The sequence below is a fragment of the Mirounga leonina genome, unplaced genomic scaffold, assembly GCF_011800145.1.
Source record: "Mirounga leonina isolate KUSES-001 unplaced genomic scaffold, KU_Mleo_1.0 Mir_197, whole genome shotgun sequence".
In the NCBI taxonomy this organism is placed as follows: Eukaryota; Metazoa; Chordata; class Mammalia; order Carnivora; family Phocidae; genus Mirounga; species Mirounga leonina.
Genome location: NW_023270494.1, coordinates 259,652 through 286,828, shown reverse-complemented (window position 1 = coordinate 286,828; position 27,177 = coordinate 259,652). Strand labels below are relative to the sequence as shown.

Here is a 27,177-nt window from a genome sequence, read left to right as displayed (position 1 = left end):
CTCCGGGCCAAAGGGCGTTGGCTTCCCTGTCTCCAGTGCTGCGTGGTCTGCGTGGTCCGCGTGGTCCGTGTGGTCCGCGTGGTCCGTGTGGTCCTCCGGGCCAGAAGTGTGCTGAGGCACACGTGGCTCCTGCGACCGAGGGCCCGCCTGCTGCCTCCACTCCTGCGTGCTCACTGCAGGGCTTTCAGCTCCTGTGTGTTCTGATGTATCTTGGCAGCCACAGGTCGGCGGCTGGGCTAAGGTGAGCGAACGGAGCTGTGGTTTGTCTTCACGGAGGGCTGTCACCGTCCTTCCCTCCTCAGTGCACTCTGTGTGTAACTGTACAGCAAAGGGTAGACTTCAGATTTCAGTTGAATGTCCACGGGGAACTCAGACAATGCCTGGCTTTTCTGGAGCCTTCCCAGCTAAATCCACGAGAAACCCCAGCACTCCTCCACTTGTCTGGGGGTCGTTTGTCAGGCACCTGGCTGTGCGCAGGCGGGCAGGCCTGGATGCAGGAGAGCCCCTCACCAGGGAGTGGAGAAGTCAGGGAGGGCCTGTAGTCTCAGAGGGCAGGCCTCTGGTGGGGTGCCCGTAGGGTGGGGACTGGTAAGCACATGGCCGGAGCTGGGCTGGTGCGGGAGGGGCGGGCACCGCCAGTCCTACATCCCTCCCAGGCTCCCTGAGCGCTCTGCGCAGTCCCCCAGCCTGACTCTGGACCAGACCCTTCAGTATGTGTGCTTGGTGGTTCCTTTTCTTCCTGGAACTCTTGTCCCTTTGCTTCTGGAATAATCCACCGCACCGGTTCTCACTGTTCCGTCTGTGTCCTTCCTCCCATGTGCTCTGCCCCACCCAGTTGGCGCCCCCAGAACTGTCCCTGTATCCCCCTCCCCGGCCAGCTAGCCCAGGAAGGGGGTTGCAGCATGCCTTGCTGCTCTGATTTGCCCCAAATCCTCGTCTTCACAAAGAACTGCTAGTTTGCTACTTCTGCCTCAGTCCTCATTTGGGATTCTCAGTTTTTTTTTTTTTTTTTTTTTTAAGATTTTATTTACTTGACAGAGAGACCCAGCGAGAGCGGGAACAGAAGCAGGGGGAGTGTGAGAGGGAGAAGCAGGCCTCCCACAGGCCTCCCACAGGCCTCCCACGGGCAGGGAGCCCGATGTGGGGCTCGATCCCAGGACCCTGGGATCATGACCCGAGCCGAAGGCAGACGCTCAAAGACTGAGCCACCCAGGCGCCCTGAGAGTCTCAGTTTTATTAAGGAGCAGCGACCATTGCAAATCCTTGAGTGGCTGCAGAGAGGGTCTTGAGCTTCCCGTACTCCCTGTACTCCGACCTCAGAGCTGGTCTGCAGGCCTCCAGCCTGCCGAGCTGTGCATAGTGTCTGTGCTGCTCTGACCTCCGTGTGCAGCCCCGGACGGCAGTGGGGCCTTCGTGCAGGCCTGGCATGCATCCCTCTGTCACAGGAGCAGCCTGGGTGCTGGGCTCTTGTGGACGAGGTGGTCCCTTGGGCCATGAGCAGGAAGTGTGTGGGGTACGGCCTGGGTGGGCAGGCATAGGGGGCCCTGAGGAGCAAAGGGCAGTGAGGGGGTGTGGGCAGGACCTTGGGCCACAGCTGGTCACAGCAGAGGTCTCACATCGCACTGGTGTGGTGGCCTGGCAGGGAGCTGTGCCCCCAGGATTGCCCTGCATCTGAGTCAGACCATACACGACAGCACTTGCCTGGCCTGCAAGCGAGAAGAAGTCAGGGGCTCCTGGGATCCGTTGAAAAGCAACATCATCAACACACGAGTCTGTGCCCCGTTCCTCTGCAGCTTGGCCATGCTCAGAGGCACAGGCAAGCTCAGCTGGGCCGCGCGGCCCAAGGGGCGGCGTGCACACACCCTCACCTGTGTAGCATGCAGGGGAGGAGCAGCATAACAGCGAGAGGCGATGACCGTAGCCGAGAAAACCAGAGTGTGCCACCGCCGCACACCGTGTCGGTGCTGGTCCTTGAGAAAGAAGAACGAAGCCACTCGCTGAGGAAACACAATAGGGGAGCAACGAAGGGCAAAGTCGATGCTGGGGTGCGGAGGGAGGGGCTCAGATAGGCAGTGGCAGCAGGAAAGCTGAACAGAGCTCCTTGCAGATCTGAGTCTGTTGTAAAAATGGCGCCCAGACTCTCAACCCTAGATGAGGCCGGCGGGCTCCCCTCAGATCCCCAGCGGTTTGTTACAAGGCTCAGGTTTCCCTAAGACTTCTTCCAAGTAAGTTGTTTTATTTTCAGTGTTTCTCTTTCTGAATGCAAGGAAGGAAGCGCAGACATGTTGTAGACCGTTCCACAACAGTGCCTGGAGGAGAGCCTGACTGAGTTTCTAAGTCCGTTGCTAATGAAGATGGTCTTTCTCGAGTACCTAGAGGGCTGTGTCCTCACTGACTCCAGTGGCCCTGAGGGGCCTCACCTGCCTTACAGATGGGCTGCTGGTGACCAAGTTCCCGAAGCACTGAGTGAGCCTTGCTTGGCGTGCACCACCAAATGGTCGTGCACAGGGAGAAGGCCCACGACCCCGCAGCCCTTGGCTGATAGGCAGGGTCTGCGTCGACCTCTTGGATTTCTGTCCGTGCCTCCTGCCTGGCCTGCAGGAGCTTCTCTCCATTCCCATGAGTTCGACTGATGTCACTGGAGAACAAACTCCAGACACGAGAACTGATTTCTATGCGCTGACAGCTGGAACTGCTGAGGGGCTGCCATTTGGCCAAGATAAGCGTGTGGCCCTTGGATGAGGACTTGGTCACTGCCCTCGGGTGCAGAGCCATTAAGACTCCCCTGCACACCGTCCACAGCTCCTGATCTGTAGACTGTTCCTGGATTTCGTGGCTTGGCCTGTGTGGGGTGGGTGCAGGCTCTCCAGCTTCTGGCCAGAGCAATGCAGTCCGGCTCCGCAGGGCGGGCCGCTGGAGGCGTGGTCCCCGTTGACCACAGGGTCTCCTGCCGCGCTGTTGCCTGTGTATTAGGATTCCATCAAGGTAGCTGTTCTTTCCTTGGAGAGTTATGCCTTGTGAAGTTGGGATCCTGCTGTGTATACTATGCCTTGCTGATAAGTGATCGCAGCTTCCTGTGCCAGTGGGTGAGCTGCTTCAGCTTTTATCACGGCAGCTGCTGGACGCACAGCCGGGCACTGTCAGACGTGTTGCCCACCGTCACAGATCTATGTCAGCAGCTTGGGAGAAATGGCTTCTCAAGACAGGAAATGACTGGCAGAAGGAACATGTGTACCATCAGGCCCTTCCTCACATGGTGGCGAGGTGCACTCCGGAGTCCGCACCATGTGGCGCGCCCTGGGCAGCGCGTGGTGCTGGGCCTGTCCCCTAGGCCCGCCCAGCCGTGCTAAATGGGGGAGCACGGAATCACTGCCTGTTCTCAGTTGCTTCCTGGTGGTGGTATTTGGAAAGACTTGAGGAGAAGTGGCCTTCCCCCCTCTTTGTGCACCTGCCGCACCCACCACTTACCCATGCTGGAGTGATGATGACACAGAGAAACTGCTTTGTTTTGTGCAAAGACGGAGAAAAAAAAAAAGCAACCTTATTGCTGTTTTGGGGTTTTCATACCACCCCGGAGGATTGCTGTGGCTTGTGGTCTGTTGTGTGGGTGTGTGTGTGGGGGGGTGCTCTCCATCCACCCCTCCCTCTTTCCCACCCTGCTCTCTGTTCTGGGGGGCTGCCTGCAAGGGATGCGCCTCGGGGGGGCATCGTGGGGGGGCACATGCTGGGGGGTGTTGCTGCTCTTGGGTGGGGGCACTAGCTTGCACTCTGTTGGGTCAGTATGGGGGCGCAGAGGAAGGTGAGGCCCTCCAGGGCCCTTAGTCACCAGGAGGAAGTAAGCCAGAACATTTTTCTTGAACACATGTTACTGATTTGCTTCCTAGTGTGGGAGATGAGGACCCAGGCACGACCTCCCTACACAAGCTATTCTTGTCGTGTCTTCCAATTTCATACATGTTTTCAGTCAAAACTATCATTTCATGTAGTTGAAACTCATTTAAATGTATCCACATGCCTGCCGTTTAAGGAATCTATTCCTTTCTGCATTTCTGAGCTTCTGAAGGGGTCATTTTCCTTTGCCTGAAGAACAGATGCTCTTCAAGTTTTCCATGGGGCATGTCTGCTGGCAATAAGCCCTCTGATTTGTCTGAAAACGTCATTTTTCACCTTCATTCCTAAAGGGCATTGTTGCTGGGTGTAGAACTTAAGTTCCACATTGACTGATTGATTGGTACTTTAAAGATAACTTTGTGTTGTTTTCTCAGTTTCTTTCCTGTTTTGTTGAGAACTTACCTATTCCTCGCTGCTCTGTTGGAGGCAGCCTGTTAATTTTCTCTGGCCACTTCGTGTCTGGTTTTCATGGCTCACACAACACACGGAGAGCAAGTGGGTGACAGGGTCTCTGTAATCCGTGTGTCAGCAGGTTGTTTGGGTCACTTTTGGAAGAACTCAGCCATTATTTCTCCAGATTTCACTCTTCTGCTCTTCTTTCTCCCACTGCGTCTGGGGCTCCAGGCTTCCCAAGGTAGACCTGCGTCTCGACCCTTCACGTCTCTCCCGCCTCTCCCGCCTCCTCCCCTTGCCTGTCCGTTTCACTCTGGGGTCTGTGCCCCATAGTCCATGTCACGGGCTCTCTCTTCAGGTGTGTCTTATTTGTTATTAAACCCGTCAATTGAATTTCTAATTCTTGTGTTTGTCTATTTATTTATTTTAAAGTAGGCTCCACACCCAGCATGGGGCTTGAACTCACGACCCTGAGATTAAGACCTGAGCTTTGATCAAGAGTTGGACGCTCAACTGACTGAGCCACCCATGCGTCACCTAATTCTTGTAATTTTCTGTTCAGAATCTCTATTTTTTAATAGTTTCTGTATTACTGTCATAGTTTTTAATGATTTCTTTTACCTTTCTGAGCAAAGTAAGCATTTAAAATCTGTGTCTAATGGTGCCGTTGTGTAGAGCGTGTGTGGTTGTGCTTGCAAAGATCTGGACACTGGGTGTGAAGAGTTAGAGAAGTCCTTTGAGGCTCAGGGCTGCTTCCTCCCCCAGAGGGTCTTTCCGTTGGCTTCTGGCTGGAGGCCAGGGGTGCGAGCAGCCTGGGGCGCCTCCATCCCTGTCAGGCTTGAGCGGTTCTGTGCCGGCTGGAGCCAGCTGACCTGCGTCTAGGTTTGTCTAGGATGTGGCCCTTTGGCTTCAAGGCCCATGAGGTGCTCTGGACTCCACGTTCTGTCCCAGTTGCCTGTAGAGGCTCGTGGCATCCTCCTGGGTTTTTGAGTGTGTGCCTTCTCTGGAGTCACCGTAGCCACTCTGGCAGAGGTGGCCCAGCTCAGGGCTGTGGCCCCCAGTCTCTGTGGCTCTCCATTTCCTTGGCAGCTCCCCACTGACTTAAGCACACACAGTTTACTTTTGTCCAGCTTTTTAAAAATGTTGTCTTACTTAGCTGGTGGGTTGATCTGAATGACCTAGTCTGTGACTTTTTTTTAGCTTTTTATTTTGAAATGATTGTAGACTCACAGGGAGTTACAAAGCCCTGTGTTTATTTTTAAATAATCTTTACACCCATCATGGGGCTTGAACTCACAGCCCTGAGATCGAGAGTCACACGCTGTTCCAACTGAGCCAGCCAGGCACCGCCCCCCCTTTTTAATTAATTAATTAATTAATTTATTTATTATTATTTTTTTAAGATTTTATTTATTTATCTGAGAGAGAGAATGGGAGACAAGAGAGCATGAGAGGGGAAGGGTTAGAGGGAGAAGCAGACCCCCCGTTGAGCAGGGAGCCCGACGTGGGACTCGATCCCAGGACTCCAGAATCATGACCTGAGCCGAAGGCAGTTGCTTAACCAACTGAGCCACCCAGGCGCCCCCCCCCCCTTTTTAACTTGATAGAATACATTTAAAGTTCATGTTCAGGGCAAATCTCCAAGAAAATTATTTTTTAAAATATTGAGGACTTGGGGGCACCTGGGTGGTCATCGGTGAAGCATCTGCCTTCGGCTCAGGTCATGATCTCAGGGTCTTGGGATCGAGCCCCATGGGGGGGGCTCCCTGCTCAGCGGGGAGCCTGCTTCTCCCTCTTCCTCTGTCCCTCCCCCTGCTCGTGCTTTCTCTCTTTCTCTCAAATAAATAAAATCTTAAAAAATAAAATATTGAGGACTTGGATTTTCCAGTCCTTAAAACATACTGTAAAACCACTCAAAGCAGAGTGGCATTTTCTTAGGAGCGGGCAAACAGGCAGGTAGAGCAGAAGACAGGATCAGAAGTAGATGCTGATGTAATGACACGAGTGAGATTTGATATGTGACACAGAGGTACTTCCAACGTTGGTGTGGAAGGTGGCTTATTGAGGGATGATGATGTCACCAAGGGCCATGTGAAAGAAAAGAAAATCATGTCCTCACCTCATATATCCAGAACTAAATTTCTTTTCTTTTTTTTTTTTTTAAAGATTTTATTTATTTGACAGAGAGAGACACAGCGAGAGAGGGAACACAAGCAGCGGGAGTGGGAGAGGAGAAGCAGGCTTCCCGCGGAGCAGGGAGCCCGATGCGGGGCTCGATCCCAGGACCCTGGGATCATGACCCGAGCCGAAGGCAGACGCTTAACGACTGAGCCACCCAGGCGCCCCCAGAACTAAATTTCTGATTAACTAAAAACTCAAATACAAAAAATATAATTTATAAAGCTTCAAAGAAATTTTAGGAGACATTGTAGGATAGAATCGGTCCCTAAAAATCTTAATTTGGAAAATTTCAAATCTGTACAAAAGCACAGAGAAATAGCTTGTGGAGCCCCGTGTTATCTGTGCTCCCGCTCCAACAAGTCTCATCGTTTGCTGCTTGTCTGTTTTCCCTGCCCTATAAAGCAGATCTGGACACCGCGTCTTAGTACTTGCTGCGATAGTTCCTACTGGTGAGGACTGCGGTTCTGTTCCGTTTTGTTTCTGGCTTCTGGCACATAGCTGCCCAGCATAACTGGAGACAAGCAGTAGAAAGTAGTGTGTTCGTCTACATAAATACTGAAAACTTTTGGATGGGGGAATACACCATGTATAAAGCCAGTAGGCACCAGAGTTAGAGGAAATCCTTGTACTGAGGTGAATGAAAAGGTGATTGTTTACAGGCTGCGCAGGTCTCTTAAATTTGCTGGAGCAGATGGACGGAGATTCCACGTGAGTGCAAACCCAGAGAGCCTCGCGTTGCTGACAGGTGTTCAGCCTCCCCCAGCAGGCAGGGGGATGCTGGTTCCCTTAACCAGAGAGAACAACGGCGTTCTCTCTCAGGTTGGCCGCAATCAGAGCTTAACAGCCCCGGCTCCCGCCCCAGCGTGTGAGCTGTCACAGGCTTCCCAGTTTGCCCACCGTCCTGGGTGCCGCTGCTGAGGCTCGGCACGCAGAGCCGTGTAAGGGCAGACGGGTGGTCTGCGTCCACAGGCACATGTGGCCATTGCCTATGCGGTGACCGCTGGAGGGAACATTAAGCCCATCAGGAGAGCTACGGAACGAGTTGTTTTGCATCCAGAGCATGGAGAACCACATGACTGCTCACAATGGCGAGATCTCCAGGAGTTGGTTACGTTGTTAGAGAGAAAGGCAGGGTGGTGGCTGGAGTCTCTGCCAGCGCTAGGTGGGACCTCGTTCCTGGTCATGGGTGATGGGAGTCAGGAGCTGCGAGGAGGGGGACCGGCTCACCTTTGGTCTGCGGCACCCCAGGTGCATGCAGACTGCGCGGCTGTGCTCTCAGCTCTGGCCGGCGGCACTTGAGGGCACGGCTGTCTGGCCCGTGGGTCCCTGCGTGACAGCAGGAAGCACCCCAGCACACCATGACCTCGGGGGGAGCTGTTGTCAGCACCAGGGTCTGGAGGTGCTTGTCCTGCGCACAGCCTGGCGGCCTGACTTCTGTCACGCTCCAGCTGAGGCCTGGTTTCTGGGCTCAAGGCAGGAGTTGAGGGACCAAAAGGGGGGAGTAGAGAGACTAAAAAGGGGGGTGTCTGTGGGGGAAGCATCACCATTCCTTCCTGCTTGAGGGTGGGTGTGGCCGTGCCAGGTGCCCAGGGGCGGTCACCAAAATGCCAGCGGTAGTTTTTTCTGTGATGTTTCTCTGTAGTGTGGTGGGTGCAGGGCCACCCTCCCTTGAGCATCGTGGATTCCATCCCACACTTTGGTTGTTTTCTTTGCGGTGGGTGGTGTCTTTAACCTATTGATTATACTGGACCGATTTCTGCCATGGGTGTGGTAATCTTTTTTTTTTTTAACTTTATTTTATTTATTTTTAATATTTTATTAATTTATTTGACAGAAAGAAACACAGCGAGAGAGGGAACACAAGCAGGGGGAGAGGAGAAGCAGGCTTCCCGCTGAGCAGGGAGCCCGACGCGGGGCTCGATCCCAGGACCCTGGGATCATGACCTGAGCCGAAGGCAGATGCTTAACGACTGAGCCACCCAGGCGCCCCCCCCCTTTTTTTTAAAGTAATAGCTGAAATGATGTAATATTTTCACAAATACCAGATTTTTTGATGAACTGTGTACATTTATTTAGGGACCCCAAACCATTGGTCTTCAGTGATATGTAATGTACAAATTATGTCAATCATCGTCATCATAGACAATAAAAATTGATGTATAAAGAATACTCCTTAAAAATCTGAACAGTAAATAAGTTTAATATAAGAAAAAATTGCAAAAAATACTGAATTGGCTTCTTGGAATTTTTTTTATAATTTCTAAATATGTTCAGTTTCCTTTACTACACTGAAAATCCCTTTCAAAGTGTGCACTCCTTAGTCTTTATATGATGACAATTTTGGTCATTTATTTTAATCCCTTATTTCAACTTTTTAATTTTTTTATTATGTTCAGTTAGCCACTGTATAGTATATCATTAGTTTTTGATGTAGTGTTCAATGATTCATTATTTGCATATAACACCCAGTGCTCATCACATGTGCCCTCCTTAATACCCATCACCCTGTTACCCGATCCCCCCACCCCCCTCCCTTCTGTAACCCTCAGTTTGGTTCCTGGAGATCAGAGTCTCTCATGGTTTGTCTCCCTCTCTGATTTCTTCCCATTCAGTTTTCCTTCCCTTCCCCTATGGTCCTCCATGCTATTCCTTACTTTGCACATATGAGTGAAACCGTATGATAATTGTCCCTCTCTGCTTGACTTATTTCACTTAGCATAATCCCCTCCAGTTCCATCCATGTCGATGCAAATGGTGGGTATTCATCCTTTCTGATGGCTGAGTAATCTTCCATTGTATATATGGACCACATCTTCTTTATCCATTCGTCCGTTGAAGGGCATCTTGGCTCCCTCCACAGTTTGGCTATTGTGGACATTGCTGCTGTGAACATTGGGGTGCATGTGCCCCTTCTTTTCACTATGTCTGTATCTTTGGGGTAAATAATTAGTAGTGCAATTGTGTTTCTTTATTTAAAAAACTGACACTAATTATTCACAGAGGTCAGGAATTTACCCAAGATTTCAACACCATGGCTTGTCCAGGAACCATTCTGTTGAGGATAATAGCATTAATTTCTCTGTTTGTTGACAGCATGCAGCTCAGTGCTCTTGGTTTGTCCTCATTTTGGCCCCTCAGTGGACTCCTGGGTGCTCACCTGTCCTGACCTAGGTGGACTGTGAGTGCTCACCTGTGACAGGACTCTTGCCACTGTCTTTGGAGATCCCTTTCCTCCTGTGTTAGCAGCTCCTCTATGGTCCTCATCTCAGGCAGATGCCATAGCTCCTGGTCACTTGTAGGTGTCGATGGCCCCATCAGCACATGCGTCCTCTGAATCGAGAGTCGTCCCTGGGGATTCGTATTGGGGTCACATCTGTAGCTGTGGGCTGTGTTGCTCCATGTGGCCCTGGGGCTGCCTCTACCTGGGCCAGGTCTGGAGCAGGTTCCCTGAGGCTGCCCAGCTGAGGAGGTGCTGGGGCTGCTCACGGGCTGGCCAGACACGGGCACTGGTGTGTCCGGAGTGGCCAGAGGGACTTGGTACCAGCAGCTCAGCACTCAGCAGGATAGGTGCTTCGATGGGCACTCTGGAGAATGACATTGCATTTATTCTTTTCCTTCCTAGTGTGCATTTTAATAGAAAACTTGTCCCTTTCCAAGATGCCTTTTAGAGGTGACGTCGTAATCGGTAAGTGCTTCTCTTCTTCTTTGTAGACTCACATTGTAGCATTTCCTCCCAGAACTATTTCAAGTTAAAAAGAAAATGAACCAGCTAGGATAGATGATAACCCGTTGTAAATAATGAGCATCCCCCCCACTCTCCTCCTCAAAAAGAGAGAGAATCTTTCCCTTGTCTAGTGAGAGGTCAGGCTCCTTCCTCAGAGCTCCTGGCTGCCACTCTGCCTGTGGCACCTGCCCCCAGTGCCGGGCAGCCTTGGCTGTCCCTTACCCCGACAGATGCATGGTGCAGGCCTGCGGGACCCGTGGTGCAGGCAGGATGTGTGAGGAGGGACAGCTCTTGTGGAGCAGTGGCCAGGCCCCTCTGCAGACCTCGAGCCCTCCACCTTCTATGGCACGTGGCCACAGAGAGGCAGTAAGAAAGGGGCCTTGGGGTCACCTTTATCCCCCGGCCGACTTTATTCTTTGCTTTTTTTTTTTTTTTTTAGATTTTATTTATTTATTTGACAGAGAGATATAGCGAGAGCAGGAACACAAGCAGGGGGAGTGGGAGAGGGAGAAGCGGGCTTCCTGCCGAGCAGGGAGCCCGATGTGGAACTTGATCCCAGGATCCTGGGATCATGACCTGAGCCGAAGGCAGACACCTAACAACTGAGCCATCCAGGCGCCCTTATTCTTTGCTTTTGCAGCCTCAAGTTCTGGGACCAGGAGACCAAAAAAAAAAAAGAATTGGATAAATTTAGCATTCTATGCTCAGTGTGGGATCTAATTGAGTTAAATATTTAGGTTTTTATTCGTGGGGGCCCAGGGGCATTGTTTGAGAGAGAGGTGCTTCCAGAAGTGGTCTCCTGAAGCTTTCGGTGTTAAAAGAGCAAAAATTTCTCACGGTAACAGTTTGACATTTCAGCAGCCAAGAGAAGGCTTTCTCTCCGAATGGAGAGGGCCCTTGGATTTTGTCTAACCTGCGTAACGTTTACCTTAGATTTTCTCCAGATTCATCTCTAAGGTTACCAACTTTAAGAGGTAGAAGATCTGTTGTTTTAATTTCATCTACATGTTCTTAATTGGGTAAATGAATGTCTTTTGTTCCTTTGACAGATGGTTGGCAGTGGGTGATAAATGACACACTGAGAAATCTCCATCTTATTTCAAGTCATTCTAGACAACAGATCAAGGTATGGTAAGCAAGATTTTTCTGGCTGTTGCATTGTATAGAGAGTGACACTCGGGGTGCCTGGGTGCCTCAGTTGGTTGAGCGTGGAACTCTTGATTTCAGCTCGAGTCATGATCTCAGGGTCCTGGGATCAAGACCCATGTTGGGCTCTGTACTCAGTGCAGAGTCTGCTTGAGATTCTTTCTCTCTCCTTCTCCCTCTGCCCTTTCCCTTGCTCATTCATGTGCTCTCTCTCTCTTTCTCTGAAATAAGTAAATAAAATCTAAAAAAAATAGTGACATGAATCTTTTTTTTTTAGTGTTTGTTTCAAAGGACTGTGTGCGTTATGATCACAACACACGAATGTTGTGATCATTGATAAATGCCATAATTATATTTGGAATTCTAGATTGTATTATCTATGTAATTTATAATCAGAAAAACCAGTGCAGCCAATGATGACCAGAATATTTAAATTTTATATGACAGCCTCAGGTTAAATTAGATTCAGCTTCTGAACATCTCTCCTGTATGTCCATAGTGATTGTTTATTCAGTTGGGGAGTTTTGTGTCCCGTTCAGATGCAGAATGATGGGGTTGGAGACTCTGCCGTGACACTTAGGTGTAGGTGGGAGCCGCAGTCCAGGGTCCTTGCCCGAGAGTGCTGGCTATCGTGAGCAAGGACAGGGTGTGTGTGTCCGGTGGCCGATGTGCTGTTTTCCTATCCTGGGACAGGTGACTTTGGCCTAGCGGAGCTGTGACGGAGGTCCTAGTGTGGATGGTGATGGGCTTTGGTATTGAGGGTGGAGAAACGGAAGTCCGTGTTGGTTTCCCATATGATTAATTCTCCAGCCTCCTGCGTATGCTTCTTTTTTTAAAGGAACTTTATCGTTCTGTAGAATCCAAGTACAGTTTTACGAGTTGAATCTGAATGTTTCGTGGTCAGGCCTCAGAATTTCCTTTTAAGAGCATTCCCTTAATTGATTCACACCAGCAGGGATTGTGGTAGTTTGCGCAGGTGACCTCTCGGTGTGATGCTGCGTTGTGTAGCCCTCCCTGTGCAGCCTCCGGCACCTCTCTCCAGGGCTGCTCCGTCGGGCTCAGCAGCCTGATTGGGGGAAGCGGTGGAAGAGCGTAGAAACCCAGCATTTGCCCTTTGCTGTCTGTCTGACCCTGGGAGGCTTACCTGGAGCTCAGGCTCCTCCTCTTGGCAGTACAGGTGTTCTGGGGGGGGCCGGGGGGGCGCGGCTGCTACCACATCAGCTCCACTCTCCTCCCCCCACCCTGGCCCTGCAACTTCCCCTCTAAGTGAGGCCTGTATGTTACTTCTGTGTGTACAACACACACTTTGCCCTTCGCTGATTCTGCTGGGAAAGAAAACAATGCCCCATTTTATTATTAACTTTTATTAGAAGACTTTGCATGAATGGAAGAAATCATATTTTCCATTCAGATTATTAGTTGCAGAGAATATTGAAGTTATCTGACAGATATCTGATGATGATCAACAGACGTGCTGGAAAGGAGTATATGATTCAGTTTCTGTTTGTTTCAAACTTAATCACTGGCCTGACCGCAGAACGATCCGATGGCTGGGGCGCCCGGGAGGCTGCACAGCATGCTCACGGCCCGCTTTGTTTCAGGAAGCGGCTGTCTTGGCCCTGGCTGCTCTCTGCAGCGAGTACTACGCCCTGGAGACCGGGGAGGCGGATCCCGCCAGGCAGGGTGAGTGGGCCGCGGGGGCTTCCAGCAGGAAGCGGGGGTGCAGGGTATGGGTTTGGGTGCCCCGTCTCCTGCTGCAAGTGGACAGGGTGTGGGAGGGAGGGCCCGAGCTGGGCGTTGGGCGGAGATGGGGGTGGGGGAAGGGGGCACGGAGGCCTGCTGCTCCCGGATCCGCCAGGTTCGTGTAGCTGCCGCAGGTGTTCATCCCTCTTCGGCTCTAGACAGGTGCTTTCCTGGCGTATTGGCATTCCCCCGAACGGGCGAGAACAAGCATGATGCTCTCTCTCCATGCAGAGCCTGTGCTTAATGTCGGCAGCGTCTGCCTGAATGACGTTTTCAAGTAAACTCCCCCACTTTGTGCTTTGGAGGTTCCCATTGTAATACGTGGATGGAACCCCTTCCTTCTCTGGCCTCCGAGGGAGCCTCCTGTTTCCTGTTCCATTTCGTTCTCGTGTTTCCCTTGGTGTTTGTTCCTTGGCTCCTTCTTCTTCTTTCTGGTCCTCGATGCCGGGGTTCTGTCGGCTCAGAGGGTCTGCGTCTGCTGTCCTAGCACGTCCTGATTCCCTGTCCCTGGTTGCTTCGGTGACTTTTTTATGGCAGATGTGGTTTTAGGGTTTCCGTATGCACCATGCCACAGTTTCCTGGTGCGGGTCCTTGGCATGTGCGTGCACTTTGCCTTTTCCCTGTTCACAGAAGCCTCGCTGCACAGCATTGCCTCAGTTGGGTTTTCCAGAACCCCCTCGTGTGGTTCGTCTGACCCATGACGGGTCTGCACGGAGAGGCTTCCTGTCCACCCACTGTGGTGCCCTGTAGTGTTCTCTTGCCTGACAGTCACTTCAGAAGCATATGAAACACTTCTAAATTATTTTAAATGGTAAAAATCGTCTGATTTTTTTTTTAAATAAGAAAATATTCGGTAATGTGATCTTCTGACAGACTTTCCAAATTTATGATGTTTTTCCCTTGACCACAGGCAGTGTTACATAAAGAGGTACTGACATCATTTTGAATTTAGTCTGTTTTTAAAAATTGGGATGATAAGGTCACGTTTCACTTTCTGCCTGAGAAGAGAGTGTGCGTCGCTGTGCACGCGGGGAGAGTGAGCAGTGTTCTGGAGTCACCTTCAGTGTGTGGAGACCCCAGCCAGCGCTGCGGAGGTGGCCACGTCAGGGGTGCACAGACGTCCCGGTGTTCCTTCGCTGTCCTCATGTAGGCCCTTGAGGTTTCCATGCACGTGTTGCCACGGTTGTGCTTGGTTGACATCTAAGCAGTGAGGACCAGAATCGGTCACGATGGTTAGACAGGGCGGGGTGTGCGGCCTCCTGGCCCCTCCAGAGCTGCGTTGGTCGAGGACAGCCCGGCAACCCCACTGCCCTTCCCGCCCCAGCTGTCCCTTGAGTCCGCCCTGCACCCTCTGTTCCCGTCCCTGTTTCATCCCCGACAACGGCCTTCCCGTCTCGGGGAGCATCTGTCTGCGCACAGTGTGCTTCAGCCTGACTGGCAGCTTCTGCCCCTTCGTGCTCACCCTGGGAGGGCATCCCGTCCACCGCGCGCCTTTGTGTTCCTGGTGACTAGGACCACGTCACGCCTTCTTAACCCCTCCTGGATTTATTCTCCTAAGAGTGAAATCGTGTATTAAAATTGCCTATGAAAACCTCAAACCCACCTAATAAAAATTCTTAAATCTGTTTTGATCGGAGCCACTTCTAAGGTACATCTGCTTCAGAAGCCGGCGTGCTTCCTCCCTCTCTCTCGCTGCCTACTCACGCATTTCTGAGACGTCAGAAGGAGAGCGTGTTGTGCGGGAAGGGAGGCAGCCGCCCTTTTGTTGCTGCCTTTCAGAGGAGCTGATACGGCAGTATCTCGCTGACCTGCAGAGCCCGGAGGAGACGGCTCGCTGTGGCTTCTCTCTGGCCCTGGGCGCCCTCCCGCGCTTCCTCCTGAAAGGCAGGCTGCAGCAGGTGAGGCGCCCCGCGCCCTGAAGAGAAATGGCCTGTTAGGTCCGGGCATTGTGTGTGAGCCCGGTGGGGGAGGGCTTGGGAGGGGTCAGACCATGAATTTACGCCCGTCCAGGCATGTGGCCATGAGGAAGGGAACGGGGTGCTCTTGAGGGCGCCGGGTGGACACTGTCGTGTGATGGGGGGCTTGGAGGGGCTGAGTTCTAGTCTAACAGAGGGAAGCTCTTGCTGCCTTTGTGGAAACACGCTCCTGTCTTGAGACAGCCATGCTGTGTTCCCCTCCTCCTGCCCACGACGTCTCGGGGTCAGAGGCACTGGACAGACTCCCTAAAACTCAACTCTGCAGCTTAGCCGTTTGGAACATACGACTCTCAGGACCGAATGGCCCTTTAAGAAGTAGTGGATCGAGATCTCAGGAGTCGGCTGATCATTTGTCACAATTTCCAGCTGTGGGCCACAGGACAGGAAGGGGGCAGTTGGCGTTGGGGATGTCCTGCAGAGATGACCGGGGGCAGCAGGTGCCCCCTCCACGTGTCCTCCGGGCTGCAGCAGGGCGTGTGGCCTGCCAGGTGCACGTTCTGTTGAGGACGCATCACTGCGTTTCAGGTGCTGGCAGGCCTGGGGGCCGTGACTGTCATTCGTCCTGAGAACGTGAGCTTTGCCGAGTCCAGGCGGGACGCTCTGAAGGCGATCTCAAGGTGCGTCTCCTCCGGGCTGTTCCCCCAGTCCTTGCTCTCCCGGGCGCCAGCGACCGAGCACGGAGCTGGTCCCTGTCGGTGTGGTCCAGAGCCCAGTCTCACATGAATCTACTTTGAGGCAGCGGCGTAACTTTTTATTTTCTCGTTTATTCTCTTTTCAGAGGGTTGTCAAAGAATATTTCCAACTCAGAGGCTCACTGACACTTTATTCATTGTTGCTATAGTGAATATTAGACTTCTTTGTTTTAGGAACAGCAACCCACCTCAAGAACTGGGGCATGAACCTTAAGTCTGGAAGGGCCATGTGGTGTTGACCACACACTGCACGCACAACGGGACGTGCTTTCCTTTCTCTGTCCCCCACCCGCGCCCCTCTTCTGCTGTATGGTGGCACCACCCCTTTCTGCCAGGACGGAGGCGGGAGGGGCCAGCACAGGTGGCCTCCTGCACACCTTTTAAGCTGCAGACACTAAGAAATGTGATTTTAGGGAAAAGTGTCATTCAGCGTATGTCAGCACAGAAGGAACTCTGGAATTCTGACTCTATCTCTGAGGTTGTTGGCCTGTTTCAGCGTGTCTTGTCAGGCCAAGATGACGGGAAAGATGGAGTTCACAGACATTTGCCATATTTCACGCATTTTTAATAATTTCAGGGTTTGCCAGACGGTTGGCGTGAGGGCAGGAGGGTCCCCAGACGAGGTTGTGTGTGAAGAGAACGTCTCCCAGACTTACCGCACCCTGCTGGGCTGTCTGCACGACTACACCACCGACAGCCGTGGGGACGTGGGCGCATGGTAAGGTGGCCCGTGGTCTCTTGCTCATGGTCCTGGAGGTGCGCTGTGCCCCTGGGCCTGTGTTCTAGGGACAGCAGAGCATCCTTGGGCCTGGCTCATGGTTGTGTTCCACTCTTCTCTGAAAAATACTAAATTCTAAAGCACAGACACTTGCCACTCCCTTGTGCCAGCCCCCATGGTTGGCTTTCCAGTTCTTCTGAGAAAGTTCAAGCAGACAAAGGCCCTGATGTGGCCATTTAGGGGAAGAAGGGTGTCAGACCACTTTGGAGGAGGAGGAGATGGGTACTTCTCTGGGGATTCAGTTGCACAGTGAACCGTGGCCCCTTCTGATGGGAAACCAGGTACCCACATCTCAGGCTTGGGAGAAACCTCGGCTTGACTGTTCTCGCGAGGACGCCCCCAGACAACTTGTTGTAGCCTGAGCCGAGAGGAGGCTGTGCCCACGGCGCAAGGTTTACTTTGTGTGTCATTTCTTTGTTCTCACGTTGGCAGCTGTCGTCTTTCCAAGATTTCAGTTTACTGTAAATAGCAAACCGAGTTACCCTTTCGTTGGAGGAACTGAGAGCTACCCTTAGGACTTCTGTCTCTTGTTCTGGACACGCTGTGATGGGCATTGTGCTGAGAGGCTGCGTGGGGTAAGGTGTCACTGACATTGGGTGGAATCGTTCTCTTATTACAGTGGAAACAGAAGCTGAGCTTTATGTGAAGCCTTGAAAGAGAAAAAAGAAATGCACATGTTTTTTCCATATGTGGCAAGTTTTTGGCCACTTTCTTTAAATCTCCCCTGCCCCACCTCATCCTGGACACCGCATCCCCCTGTGGGCCCCATTCCTGCCCGTAAGCCCTGGGGCTCTACTCATTTTTTTTCAGTTTTTTCCTCTTCTTCAGTTGTGTAAATTCTAATTTACATTCAAGTTCACTGGCTCTTCCCTGCCATCAGGGTCGCCTGAGAGGGCTCTGATTTTGTTACTGTTCCATTACAGTTCCCGTCTGGGGCTTTTCCCCACTTTCTGTGTCTGCCGGCCTTCCCCGCCTTTTCCTCCATCAGGATGTTCCCTCACCTCACTGGTTTGCTTTTCTTCCCTTCTGCTCAGTCCCAGATGGTGCTGGGGACACGGCCGCGTGGGGCCCTGATGGCCTCGGTGTGCCCTTGGAGATGCGGGCAGGGCTCCTCAGTGGGAGCCTGGGGCGCCCCCGTGTCCTTGGGGAGTCCACCGTGACAGCTGCCTGGTGGCCCTACGACAGCACAGCCCCGACCCCTGCACTTCCCTGTCCCTGTGGGATGCGGGCTGGGGGCGCTGCCCTGATCGGGGTCTGTGTCAGTCAGTGATGATGGTCGGACCCCGCCCCGGGCTCAGCTGTGTGCCCTGGAGAGTGGGTCGTTCTTCCCGGTTCTTTGTGGGGCGTGTGGTTTTGGAGCGGATCCTGGCTCTGGGACGTTTGCTGTGGGGATGGGTTTCCTCACTCCTCCGGGGGTGCTGATGGCTTTCCAGTGGCCAGCGGGCTTGGTTTGAATCCAGAACTGCGGTCTCCGCCTCGCCTGATGTGGGCGGCCACCCTTGTGCTGTGTGGTGGGCAGCCCTCCTGCGTGGGCGTGGGGTCCCCCTCTGGGGCACACCCCCACACGGCGCTCCCTGTGCTCCCGGGGGCCCTGGTCGTCCCAACTCCCCATGGTTCCAGCCGGAAGGGCGGTGGCTTTTCTTGGGTCCCTCCGCAGCACGGACACGGAACCCTGTGAGGAGGAAGCCCGGGTGCTGGTGCGGGCGTTCCCCCCAAGGCCTGTGCGGTGCGGGTGTGGACGCCCAGCGACGTGCGTCCTTTTCAGAAGACTCTCGCTCTCTTTAGACCGTCCCCAGTCACTTATTTTTCCACCTGTTTTCTGTCAGCATGTTGTTTAAAGACCTGCCTGTTTGTTCTGGGATCTGTGGCAACCCTGTGTCTGCCTCTGTCCTCTCCTAGTATTTTAACACTTGGTCTTTTTTTTTTTTTTTTTTAATTTTTTAATTTTTTAAATTTTTTTTAATTTTCATTTATTTATTTTTATTTTTTTAAAGATTTTATTTATTTATTTGACAGAGAGAGCCACAGCAAGAGAGGGGACACAAGCAGGGAGAGCGGGAGAGGGAGAAGCGGGCTTCCCGCTGAGCAGGGAGCCCGATGTGGGATTCGATCCCAGGACCCTGGGACCATGACCCGAGCCGAAGGCAGACGCTTAACTGACTGAGCCACCCAGGCATCCCTAAGAATCATTCTTTCTTTCTTTCTTTATTTTTTGAAGATTTTATTTATTTATTCATGAGAGAGAGAGAGAGGCAGAGGCAGAGGGAGAAGTAGGCTCCCCGCAGAGCAGGGAGCCCAACTCGGGGCTCGATCCTAGGACCCTGGGACCATGACCTGAGCGGAAGGCAGACACCTAACTGACTGAGCCACCCAGGCGCCCTTCTTTAAAGGTTTTATTTATTTATTTGACAGCCAGACAGCGAGAGAGGGAACACAAGCAGGGGGAGCGGGAGAGGGAGAAGCGGGCTTCCCGGGGAGCAGGGAGCCTGACATGGGGCTCGATCCCAGGACCCGGGGATCATGACCTGAGCCGAAGGCAGACGCTTAACGACTGAGCCACCCAGGTGTGCACCATAATTTAGATGTTTTAATTATCTATAAATCTTCTTATGCCCCCTTGTATCCTGAGTATTTCAGTATGCATAATTGATTTACCTATATGATACTCTACTTTGTATAAGAACACTTTTTTTTTTTAAGATTTTATTTATTAATTTGACAGACCGTGAGAGAGGGAACACAAGCAGGGCGAGTGGGTGAGGGAGAAGCAGGCTTTCTGCGAGCAGGGAGCCCGATGCGGGGCTCCATCCCAGGACCCTGGGACCACGACCGAAGCTGAAGGCAGACACTCAATGACTGAGCCCCCCAGGAGCCCCTATTTTTTTTTTAAACCATTCCTTGTAGCGCTAACCAAACCCAGAAAGTGTACACTCAGAATGGCGGAGGCTTTGGGTGTGCACATGCTTGCAGGGAGCACGAAGGTCAGGCCTGTGGTGTGGGTGCGGGTCGCCTGAGGCCCTCTGTGTGGGGTCGGACCGTGCGCCACCTGTAAGGAGCTGGTGAGGCCCCGAGGGTGTGTGTGCAGGCTTGGGTTTGTCTTCTGTGTGTCCTCTTCCCCCACCTCTCCTGTGAGTGCTGTACCCACAGACACTGGGGGGTCCGCAGGGCCCCGCCGTCCTCGTGTCTCCCACACCCTGCCCAGCCTGGCGCCTGCAGATGGGCAGGCATATGTCTCAGGTCCTGAGCAGCATCTGGTTGGCAGCCATGCCCTGGGGACAGCCTGTCCTGCTCCCGTGAACCCCGGCCCGTGTCTGTCTCGTGCCTCCAGCAGCCCCACACCTGAGCTCAGTGCTTCACCGGCCAGGCTCCTGTGGGCCGGGGCCTCCGTCTGTCTGTCGGTGGAAGGGCCAGTGCCTGGCCTGCAGGACCTGCCGGCCTTGCTGGTGCGGGGCGGGTCTGTGGTCCCTGCTGCCCAGCTGTGTCCCCGGTCTGAAGTGCGGCTTTCACCCTGGTTTGGCCAGTCATGGTGTGGGCTCAGGTTTCCACGTTGTGGAAGCTTCGTTTCTTCAGTGTGAGCGGATGTGGAGTGAGTCTGTCGCAGTGGAGAGCGACGCCCTGATCTGGAAGGGTGGTGGCAGACAGGAGCTGCTCCGTATGCGTCTGTCCCTCAGTTTCTCTGCCGGGAGAAGGCTTTGTGGACCAGGCCGCACTGCACGTACTGCATTTGGAGCTTTTGTGGGCACCTCAGTGCCGTTTGTGTGCACTTGGGACCTGGCATCTGCCTTCGGGTGTCAGACATGCGTCCTTGCTAACAGAGCGCAGGAGAAAGTGCTCTAGCCAGCTGCGTGTACTGCGTTTGGTGGGCCTTTCCTACCAAAGTGACGGTCAGTCTCTGGAACTCGCCCTGGTTGAAGGTGTCTGAGCCTCCTGAGTGTGGGTCACATGGCACCTGGGGCTCTTCATCGCCTCCTTGTCCCTGCAGGGTCCGTGAGGCCGCCATGACCAGTCTGATGGACCTGACGCTCCTGCTGGGGAGGGAGCAGCCAGAGCTGATCGAGGCCAGTGTGTGAGTGCCTCCTGTGTGGGGTCTGGCCCAGTCGGTGGGAGGACGCCAACACTGTGGGGGGAGGCCGGGGTCTCTGTGTCCAGTCTGCTTTTGCTGCCGGGGCCTCCCTTCCCTCCCTCCTACCTTCAGTTCCTTCCTGTGTCCCCTTCCCCCCGTCACCCAGCCCACCCCATCTGTCTGCACTGCTTCTACCCCAGACCTGGTGCTCAGGCCTCTGAGGGCTCAGGTTCACTGTGGCTGCGTCCCGTCCACCCTGTGGCTGGAGTAGATGCCGTGCTCGCGGGGCTGCTCTGGCTGGTGCCCTGGGTTCAGGCTGGGCTAATGGCCTCGCTCTTGGTTTGTAGCTGTCAGCAAGTCATGTGTCATGTGGCCCAGCAGGCGAGTGAGAAGATTGACCGGATCCGCGCGCACGCCGCCCGCGTCTTCATGGCTCTGCTGCACTCTCACGGCTCTCCCGTCCCACACGTGCCCCACCGAGGAGAGCTGGAAAAGCTCTTCCCCAGGTACGGGAGGCCGGGGTCCCCGACCCCCGGCGGGCGCGGGCCCCCCTCCAGCTTGTTGGCTCACTCTCTGCAGATCCGACATGGCCTCCGTGAACTGGAATGCGCCGTCCCAGTCCTTCCCTCGCATCACCCAGCTCCTGGGGCTGCCCACCTACCGCTACCATGTCCTGCTGGGGCTGGCCGTGTCCGTGGGCGGCTTGACCGAGTCGACGGTGAGGAGGCCTCTTCCCAGGCCCATGGTGGTGGGTGGCACCTGGCCCAGGGCTGGGGTGGTGTGGGAGGTCTGAGTGGGACAGCCAGAGGCTGAGAGGCACATGCTGGGAGGGCAGCTTGGTCCTCGCTGTGCTGGTCTTTCCTCTGCTTTGGGGGTCAAAGTGGGGTCAAGGGTCCGCCCCTTCCCCTGGCCTTGGGTTTCCAGGGCAGGACCCCCAAGGACCGTGTTACCTCTGCTGAGAGTGGGCTGGCGTTCCCAGTGGGAAGCTCAGTGGCAGGACTATTTAGGAGAACCTGAAGCACACAGAACTACGAGGAAAGTTGTGGCGAGCTTCTGTGTGGACGGCGTCCCGCTGCACATGGCACAGGGCAGCCTGGTTCTCCTGTGAGCGTTGGGCTCGGCGGCCCGTTTGGACCTCACTTACCAGCTGCTGCTTCGCCCTCTTTGCTTCTCTTTCCTCCTCTTTGTGCCGTCATTTTCTGGATAAGTCTGGTCTGTTGTGTGTTCCGTTTTCTCGTGTCCTTTCTCTGGCGTAGGGGTCACACGTCCTTTTCCCTTGGACCCGGGAGCAGTGTCGTGTGCACCCCACTTTGGAGCCGTTGGGGGGTGTCCTGCTCCCCTGTGCGGTCACACGTGGGTTTCCATGGGGACGGCGGATGCGTTTTCACTCCCCTGCCCTTGGATGCCAGTGTCGCCAGAGCAAGAGCCCTGTCTGGTGGGGCCGCTGCTCCTGGTTCGGCTGTGGGGATGCCCCCCTCATCCCTCGCCTGGCGCTCGGCAGCTGCAGCCTGTGACCGGCTGGGATCTGTGGTCTGTGTTCTTTTCTGGAAACTTCTCTGCCCTCCTCATTCTCGTTCAGGATCTCCTCCGCCCGTATACCCCTTATGATCCCCACGTATCCACCTGTGCTCCGCCCTCCCTGGTTTTCAGTCTTCTTCTCCAGGTACTATTTTGTTTTGCAGCTTTGTACAATCTGCTGTTTAATTCCCTCCCCATGCTGAATTTTTGGTTTCCATAATTCCGTTTTTTATTACCAAAGGTTCACTTTGTTTTGAAATCTCTCTTGTGCTTTTTCACTGCAGGCTTATCTGGGTTTTGTTTTTTGTGTTTTTTGTTTGTTTTTAAGAGAGCGCATGGGGGGGAGGGGCAGAGGGAGAGAGAATCTCAAGCAGACTCCCCACTGAGTGCAGAGCCTGACGATCTCACGACCCTGAGATCATGACCTGAGCCGAAATCAAGAGGCCGACGCTCAACCGACTGCACCACCCAGGCGCGCCCCACAGGCTCATCTTTGTCGTCGCATTTTCCCCAAGAATTAACCTGCAGTGCTCTCCCGTGTGCCGTGTCTTGTAATTCTCGTACCTGTGCTCTTGGGTGGGAGGGGGTCTGTCGGCTCACTTCCTCCTGTTGACTCGTTCCTGGTCACTCCCTGTCCTGGGTCTGTGGCATGGAGGCAGGCGACTCTGGTCTGGGGCCCTGTAGGCAGCTGTGGCAGCGGGTTTCTTCGGTGCTCCCCCAGTTGCTGCAGTCCTGCTGCCCCCACCGCCAGCTGTGTCCGCGTCCATGCGGTCACTGCATCGACTGCTTCTGCTCATCCGTTGGGGTCTGTGGGGAGGTTCTCTGAGCCCAGCAGTGCCTTGGGGGCTACAGGTTGAGTTTCGAATGGAAGGTGTCGGAGCATCTGGTCCCCTGACCTCCTTCTCGGGGAGACTGCAGCCTCCACTGAGGTCAACTTTTAGGGGTCGTTGTGGTGTTCGGTCTGCACTGCTGCCCCAGGAGAAGCATTTCTGGGTCAGTGCTCCTTCCATGTCTCTGTGCTTGTGTCCCATCTGGCGGGACGTTGCCAAGATCCCCACGCTGTGTTGGTCTGTCTCCTTGGCTCCATCGTGGATGTTGGAGTGGAACCATCGCGGTGGCCTCTGGGGCAGGTGGCAAGGGGGTGGCGGTCTTGTCACCGTTACCAGAGTGTATCTCTGTGTTGCAGGTCAGGTACTCAACGCAGAGCCTCTTTGAGTACATGAAGGGGATTCAGAATGACCCACAGGCTCTGGAGGGCTTCGGGGGGACCCTCCTGCAGGTCTTTGAGGACAACCTTCTGAATGACAGGTAAGGGGTGGTGCCTTCATCACGGTTTTCAGACCCCCGCGGTCTCACTTGTACTCACCAGGATTTGCAAGGGGGCGGTGAGATAGCCCAGGTGGGGACCTGACTGCGGCCAGGCCAGGGAGTGCCCACGGCTCACGGCGTTCCACCAGCCACATCACCATCGTGGAGCTGCCACCAGCCTGCCCTGTGGGTCAGCCAAATTAGGACTTTAAAGATGACCAAGGCGATGAGCCTGGGAGGGTACACGTGGCTCTTCCCCGAGGTGACATCTCCTTGGTCTGTGCATGGACACATCCACTGTGTGTCAAGATCTCTGCAGGCCAGGATTGGAATGTTGCAGCAAGAAATAGGCCTTGTTTTCTGAGCATCTTTGCTGTATTGTTTTTGCTAACTGCTTTTCCATGAAGGCAGCGTGTAGAGCCCTTGGGCCCTGACCTTGGAATTGGGAGTGTTTCCCAAAGTGCTCTGAGAGGGTTGTTCTTGGACTTGGTTCTCAACTGTCCTGGGTAGCTGGGCCCCGGTCACAACAGCGTGGGTGCAGGCCCTTGTTGGCCTGTCCTGTCTGTGGGAAGCAAATGGGAGCTCAGCCGATGGTCTTTTCTCTTTTCCTGGATGGCACTGAGTGTGAGTAAAGGGTGCAGTTCGGTAGACGTTGACTCTTTTGGCATCCCTGTAACTGTCACCAGTCAGGACACTGAACACACTGTCACCCCTTCCAGCGCCCAGCCCTAGGCAACCACTCGCTGATCTGCTTTTTGTCCCTGGGGTTCAGTGGGCATTTTCTGTGAGTGTATTTCAGTGGAACCTGCGATGTGTCTGGCTTCCATTGTGCGGTCAGACCACACTTGGTTCCTCTGTTGATGGTCGCCAGGGTTGTTTGTGGCCGGAGTTATAAAGAAAGCTGCGAGGGACATTCGCAGACATGTCTGTGTGGACATGTCCCCACTTTGGTGCTGAGGAGCAGGCTAGCTGGGCTGCATGGCAGGTGGATGTTCAACTTCTACAAACTTGCCACACTGTTTTGCAAAGAGGTCACACTGTTTTATACCCTGCTGGGGCGTCTTGAGGGTCCAGGCGCGGTCTGTGTGTTCCGACCACTGTGGCCTGTCCTTTTGGCTTCGGGGCTTCCCTCCTGCCTGGCGTGGATTTCCTCCCCAATGAGGGTCTGTTCAGACCTCCCGCCTATTTTTCAGTTGGGTAGTCGTGATTTCCCGTCCTGCTGAGTTTTGAGATTTCTCGTGTGAGCTGTGCAAACCCTTTGTCAGACAGTGGCCTGCAGACACCGCCTTCCAGGTGGTGACCTGTCCTTCATGCGCTTGGCGGACTCTGAGCGGGCGCCTCCATGTGCACATGCTCCGGCTCCTCCCCCTGGTTTTTATGGGTGTGTTTGTTGTGTCAGAGCGAAGAGTCTTGGCCTGACTCGGTCACCAAGGTTTTCTCTTGATGTTTTCTAGAAGATCTATAGTATTAGTTGTTTTTTTTTTTTTTTTTAAGATTTTATTTATTTGACAGAGAGAGAGACAGAGTGAACACAAGCAGGGGGAGTGGGAGAGGGAGAAGCAGGCTCCCCGCGGAGCAGGGTGCCCCGACTCTTCCTAATTTATTTTTATTATTTTTTAAAAAGATTTATTTGACAGAGACACAGCGAGAGAGGGAACACAAGCAGGGGGAGTGGGAGAGGGAGAAGCAGGCTCCCCGCGGAGCAGGGCGCCCTGACTCTTCCTAATTTATTTTTATTATTTTTTAAAAAGATTTATTTGACAGAGAGAGACACAGCGAGAGAGGGAACACAAGCGGGGGGAGTGGGAGAGGGAGAAGCAGGCTCCTTGCTGAGCAGGGAGCCCAAGATGAGGGGCTCGATCCCAGGACCCTGGGATCATGACCTGAGCCGAAGGCAGACGCTTAACGACTGAGCCCCCCAGGCGCCCCTATAGTATTAGGTTTTATATTTAGACCTAAGGTCCGTTTTGGGTTATTTTCTGTGTGACACGAGTGACAGATCCATGTGTGTGTGTTGTTTCTGCGTGTGGGTGTCCAGTGTGTTGAAATCTGTCCCTTCCACAGTGTTGGTTTTCCACTTTTTCATCAGTTTTGGATACGTAAGCTCATTTCTGGGTTTTTCTGCTCCTTGGTCTGTGCTCTTGTGCTCCCTTGGGCTTTGCGGGTGAAATTAAGGGGTGTAGCTCACTCTTGCGTCCCTTAGTTGTTTGGCTTTTTTTGATCGTTAGTGTTTCCGTGTGACTTGTACAATAGGATTGTCGTTTTCTACACAATGTCTCGTCCAGATTTGGGTTGGGACGGTGCTGACTCTGGGGGAGTCCGCATCTCGGTGGTTCCGGGGTTGGCGCCTGGGGCCTCAGCATTCGCCCTCCCGCTCAGGGTGTCTGTGCCGCTGCTGAAGACGCTGGACCAGATGCTCGCCAACGGGTGCTTCGACCTCTTCACTGCGGAGCAGGAGTAAGTACGCCCCGCTCGGTGCCTCTGTGCTGGGCAAGCCTCGCAGCTCGCCCCGTAGAGACAGAGCGAGGAGAAGCAGAGGTGAGAATCCGGAAGGTGACTTCCAGCACGTTCAGGTCTGGTCCGTGCCGGCAAGAGGCTTTGGCTGTCCCTAGTGAGGCTGGGGCTGCGCCTCCGGCCAGGCTCCTGCTGTGGCCCTTGACACTCAGGTGGGAAAAAACCCGAGCAGGTGAGGTAACCACGCTGCCCACCCCGCCGACCAAAGGGGGCCTGGCAGTCAGGGCGGTCATGGGCAGTGGACCAGGGTGGAGACGGGCAGTGCAGAGCGTCGCGACTGTCACAGGGGGACTGAGTGGGGCTGTGGGGGCTGGCCGGGTGTGGGCACAGAGGGTGGGTGTGTGCAGGGACACGGACACACGGCAGCCCCGAGTCTGCTCCTGGCCAGTGAGCTCTGGTGTGTAGGCTCACAGTGGCTGGTTTATCTTGTTAGGAGCCTGAGGACTTTCCCTGGATCCCAGACCTTGAGGGCTTTGCCCCTGGGCTGGGCATCTTATGCCCTGGTGGCGGAGGGGGGGGCTGGAGCTTCCTTCTGGGCACGTTTCAGGGACTTGGGAAGAGCTGTGCCAGGTGGGCCCCGCCTGGTGTTTTCCCACGTTAATTGTCTCCCACTCTGTCCCGCCCCCCCGGGCCCGGCCCGAATCTGGGGTCATGCTTTTCTGTCTAAAGAACATCTCCCAGAGGAGATGGATCTTCAAGGCTGTAACCCAGTGGAAAGTCCTCAGAGGGTGGGGGGGCATATGAATCCATATGAGGCATATGAGGTCAGCAAGGGAGCGGGTGTAGACCAAGAAAAGCCCCAGTGGAGCTGTGGGGTGTCCTGTTGTTAGGACGACGGGGAGCAGAGCCACGGGGAAGTAGGCCGAGTTGGAAGAGCACGTCACAGTAGGTCATCAGTGGTGTGAGCCACGTGGTCACGTAGGTGGAGGACGTGGTGGTCACTCGGTCCACAACAAGCGTTTCAGTGAGCTGTGGGGAGACGCCTGAAGAGGGGAGGGGGCTGGAGGTGCATACCGACAGCTCTGGGTGACAGGGATCTGGAGGAGGTGAGCAGGGGCGCCAGCAGGTGGAGGGAGACCAAGGGCCACTTTCCCTGAGGACAAAGAAGAGGGAGCGGGGGCAGTGGAACCCCCAGCAGCGGCTTGGAGAGGAGGACCATGTCTGTGTCGTTGGGAGCCTTGCTGGCCTGGCCCCACGTCGTCCTCAGCTGTGCAGAATGGAGGAGGACGTGTGTCCATGCTCTGGCCACT

The 27,177-nt window shown here is 54.1% G+C and overlaps 1 protein-coding gene across 1 annotated transcript in view; it reads left to right on the top strand.

Annotated features, from left to right (window-relative positions):
- The window catches only part of TBCD (tubulin folding cofactor D), a 163,741-nt gene that overhangs the window by 129,287 nt on the left and 7,277 nt on the right, over positions 1-27,177 (top strand). The window contains exons 24-34 of the mRNA XM_035025692.1: positions 10,088-10,150; positions 11,239-11,315; positions 12,937-13,018; positions 14,858-14,976; positions 15,580-15,671; positions 16,324-16,464; positions 20,507-20,590; positions 20,935-21,093; positions 21,167-21,305; positions 23,292-23,413; positions 25,793-25,870. Of these exons, the coding sequence (XP_034881583.1) occupies positions 10,088-10,150; positions 11,239-11,315; positions 12,937-13,018; positions 14,858-14,976; positions 15,580-15,671; positions 16,324-16,464; positions 20,507-20,590; positions 20,935-21,093; positions 21,167-21,305; positions 23,292-23,413; positions 25,793-25,870 (1,156 nt within the window). The remainder of the gene's footprint in view (positions 1-10,087; positions 10,151-11,238; positions 11,316-12,936; positions 13,019-14,857; positions 14,977-15,579; positions 15,672-16,323; positions 16,465-20,506; positions 20,591-20,934; positions 21,094-21,166; positions 21,306-23,291; positions 23,414-25,792; positions 25,871-27,177) is intronic.